Source organism: Dichomitus squalens (assembly GCF_000275845.1).
Source record: "Dichomitus squalens LYAD-421 SS1 unplaced genomic scaffold DICSQscaffold_88, whole genome shotgun sequence".
Taxonomy (NCBI): domain Eukaryota; kingdom Fungi; phylum Basidiomycota; class Agaricomycetes; order Polyporales; family Polyporaceae; genus Dichomitus; species Dichomitus squalens.
Window position 1 is genome coordinate 15047 of NW_006766970.1, and position 4065 is coordinate 19111.

Consider the following 4065-nt stretch of genomic DNA (forward strand, 5'->3'; position numbering starts at 1 on the left):
CTTCCCCTTTCGGCTCCTTGCCGCTCGCCTACGAGGTCGTCGCCGAACGTCGACCCGAGTCTACGCGCCTAGTCGCCGCGACACTCCCCTCGCTCCTACATACGTCCCAAATATTTGGGATTTGTCTTGAATATCTGGGAGGGGCATCCCTCCAACCGTCTCAAATATTTGGAAGGGCCACTATAACATTTGGGCCAAATAATTCGTGTTTTACTATAACTATAAGGACGGAAAAATTTATCTAACTGATATCCCTGAAGGTCTGGGGTTTGATCCTGGCCCCTCCACTTTCCGATATGAGTTGTCCGCGGTCAAGGTGAGCGTCTGTCCCAGTACACATGACCCCCAGGTCACGTGGCACAAGAAAACTGTGACATAGTCACTTATGTAGTATGTTACCATATTTGGGACTCTCTGCTCGTGTACTATAGCTATGCTTCCGGACTCTTCTGGTACTGTCTAGGACAATTTGTACTACTCCAGAACGGTCTAGACAAGTCTTTCCTTACTGACTGAAGATCTTGCTTCGACTCTAGTCAGATCTAAACCTTGTCTTCACAGCCCCGAGTTTATCAGAGCTATAAATAAAGGATTGTCATCTTATTTGAGTCTCCCCTAAATGAGTAGTGCTAAAATAGCACAAAATAGTACTACAGTAGTGCAAAATAGCGAAAATTAGAGGACCACATTTGCAGTAGTGCTATAGTAGTATCATGTTGGCACTACATGGCACTATAGAAAAAGCGATAGTGAAGAGTAGTTATAACTAGTACCAAGCATACTAATTAGTGCTTAGTTGCACTACTAAAGAAGTGCATCTGAATAGTAGCTCTAATGTAGATGTCATCTCTGCTAACGCTTGCTAATATAAATGAGATTATCTGAATAGTGATAATTAGCGTCAATTCGCAAAGGCTGTTTTTCCAGATGCATCTCCTCTCATCGCTCTAACAAGCCTCTTACTATCAACTAACCCTTCTAGGTGAGTTGCAGGCTATCCGCTGTCATTGCCACCCATGGGAGAGGCTTTTGCCCCCCGGGTTCCACACGCTGCACGTTGTACAGAGTCCAGGGTGGGCAGCTGGGAGATATGCGTGGGAGAGTTAAGTGGCTCAAGGCGCTAAGCCATTAAGCTGATGCACAGTTTACTGTTGCTGACACGTCCCCTTGCACCATCCCTCCCCCATCACACACCCCTAGTTTGCATGAGCATCGTGCTCAATCATGTCCCGCCTACCATCATTATCATCTAAGTAGACAGTACTGTATTTACGGCCTACCATGAGGCTCGGCCTCGCAGGGCAATAAACGGGATCTAGAAGAAGTAGAAGAAGTTCTCCTAGGAGGCCGCACCACTCTGTAGCGAAATCTCAGATACTACCATGATAGCTACCATCGAGAGTTGGTCAGCATCACTATTTCGCGAATAGAACACCCTGGAAGCACACCAAATCGAGAACAATGCATGCATTGTTGTACAATGACATAACGACGAGATGACAGCAGTAGGGAACGACATGACATGCAAACGATGCAAATATAACAGTGAAAACGAGTGTTGTGGACAGCATGAGAACGAGATAGAAATGAGCGTGGAGAACGTCAGCTTAAAGGAGGAGGGGCGAAAGGAGGACAGAGGCAGCATGTTTAAGAAGAATGAACTTGGGAGGATGCTAGCAGCATCGCCCATCTTGCGGCTGAAACGCGGAGGGTGGCGGGAATGAGACGAACGCGCGACAAGCTGCGTAACCCGTGGCAGGCTTTCCGGCAGCTTACGATCCGTCAACGTCGTCATCGTCGCCTTGCCCCGCGGGTGGCACGGGCTCGCCGGAGAGAGCCTTGAGCCGCTTGCTGCTGCGAGATGGCTTGCTGCTGCTCTTGCGCTTCGAGTTTGCAACCGGCTCGTTCGTCGTCGCTTGCTCACGAGAATGTACAGATTGTTGTGACGGTCCTCCAGCAGCAGTTGTGGTCTTCGCGCCGCCCTTGCGATTGGCGGCATACCTTGAGCCCCTACCACGCCCCCGATTGCGCGTCGCAGCTGCACCCCGTCCTGATCCAACCCCATCTCCAGTGCGATTACCCGACGCAACGGTAGCTTGCAACCGCGAAAGCTGAGTTGGAGTCGGGGTGCCCCCCTGGTGGGCCGAACGAGGGGCGGTGGGGCGTCGACGGCTCGGATCCAACTTGATATCTTTATCGCGATGGTCGACCAGATATTGCAGGATGAGGCGCTGTACGGCTTCGTGGAGGTGGTCAGGCTGGAAGTTACCTTCCCATGTCCACCAGACGTACTCCGAACGAACATGCTGCGAAACTTGCCACAAGAGCAGGGCAACGTCCTGCATGGTCGCATGGAAGAGATCACGCCATTTCCTCGGTAACCTGTTCATAATCTCATGACGTTTTTCATCTGATTCATCGAAGTTTTCGCCCGGGATATGATGCGAGAGGAGCGTGTTCCATACGGAAGCAGATGCTGCAGACGGATCGAGTTCTCTTGGAGCAGCGGCTGGCTGAACGCGAAGAAGAGCGTATACCATAGTCCAGTACACCGATTCCACGTCATGCTCTGGTCTGTGAAAGAAGTGGGGTTTTTGTGTTTCGTCGAAGTCGTCAGCATCCAGGGAGGGAGGGAGGCCACCGTGGCATGTGGGGGATCCAGGCTTATCGTTGTACCGATCGTAGCGCTCCTGCCCGTAAGCAGTGGTGTATAGATACAAAGCGTCACCGGTGAGCCTTGGCATGGGTTTGCCGCGAATTGACATATGGTCGAGCAGGACCGTTCCAAGACTGACGCTTCGTGCGATGAATAAAGGCGTGCCCTGAGAGTGCATCGCGTCAAACCGAGTAGGCAAGAAACAGACCGTCGAGACATACCGTGCGATCCTTCAGTTCACCCCCCGAGACGTCCAGCTCAGCAGCATTGTCGTAGTCGATGACTAGGCATGTAGGAAACCGTTCTTCCGCGGGCCTGCACAACCCTCATCAATCTGATCGACTCCTCACTGCGTGGGACCAGCTTACCTCTTGCTTCCAAGGAGCACATCCCGGATCGACACAGGCGTCTTCTCAGAGACATGTCTCCCACTCACCCCACCCCACTTGGGGTACATCAGGATGTTATACAGGCTCATGTCCCGGTGCAGAACTTTCCGCTCCAGCAGCACCGTGCGGTGAACTGTCAGATACAGGTTAGCGCCACGAATACAGCTCATCAAGAAACTTGCGTACCTTCCAATGCATCGTATACCGCCTCCAATAGCTCGTTCACGGTCTTGGCATCCAGAAGACGGCAGCCAGAATCGAGCAGTGCGAATCGCTCTTTCGTTCGCTCCGTCTCTTCACCTCGCGCAGCGCACTTGATCGTCTCGTTGTTGGTCGTGACGTGATCTGCACCCTGAAGACGCACGACCCCCAGCACGTCGCCATCACCGTGAATGCCGGCCAAGATCTTTTCCTCCTTGAACCGACGCTTGTGGTGACGATACACCTCCTTGATCACGATCTCCCCGCCGCTGTCATCCTTGACGCGGAGGATCGTGGTACGACGGCCCCACGGCTCCCCTATGAAAATAAACTGACCCTGGGTGTACCACTGATCCTGAACCTTGACCTTCCACGTCGGCGGATGGTCCAGAGTCGCTCCGGGAACCCAAGCAATCGTGTCGTCCCACAGGAAGTGGCCGCGAGGAGGGTCGTAGTGGGAGTAGATGTAGGCAGCTAGCAAGCGCAGGTCATCGGGATCCCAGGGAGTCTCAGCGGACGCCACTACCCCAGTCGGGTCAGAGAGAAGCACCTGGTACCACTGTGGCTTCACAACCAGACAGTAGAAAGCCGGGTGGTCGGGACGCGCTTGATGGTGACGATACGCATATGTCGTGGCCTGACGACGACCGCCGTACTTCTTCTCGGGCTTGGCCTCCACGATGGCCTCGACACGGTGATGCGGAACCCCCTTGTAACTGCCACTTTCGGCAGGATTGAAATCGCCAACGTTGTATACACCGAGAAGATCCGGCATGTCCTTGACACTGCAGAGGACGTCCTCGGGAAAGTGGAGAGGTG

At 53.1% G+C, this 4065-nt stretch overlaps 1 protein-coding gene across 1 annotated transcript; it reads right to left on the reverse strand.

Moving 5' to 3' along the window:
- Nucleotides 1-1772: 1772 nt before the first annotated feature.
- On the reverse strand, nt 1773-4021 carry DICSQDRAFT_175207 (uncharacterized protein; the record flags this gene model as incomplete). Its single annotated transcript, XM_007371088.1, has 4 exons — nt 1773-2822; nt 2878-2971; nt 3025-3178; nt 3232-4021. The coding sequence occupies 4 exons, from the start codon at nt 4019-4021 to the stop codon at nt 1773-1775; spliced, it is 2088 nt and encodes a 695-aa protein (XP_007371150.1).
- Nucleotides 4022-4065: the final 44 nt, after the last annotated feature.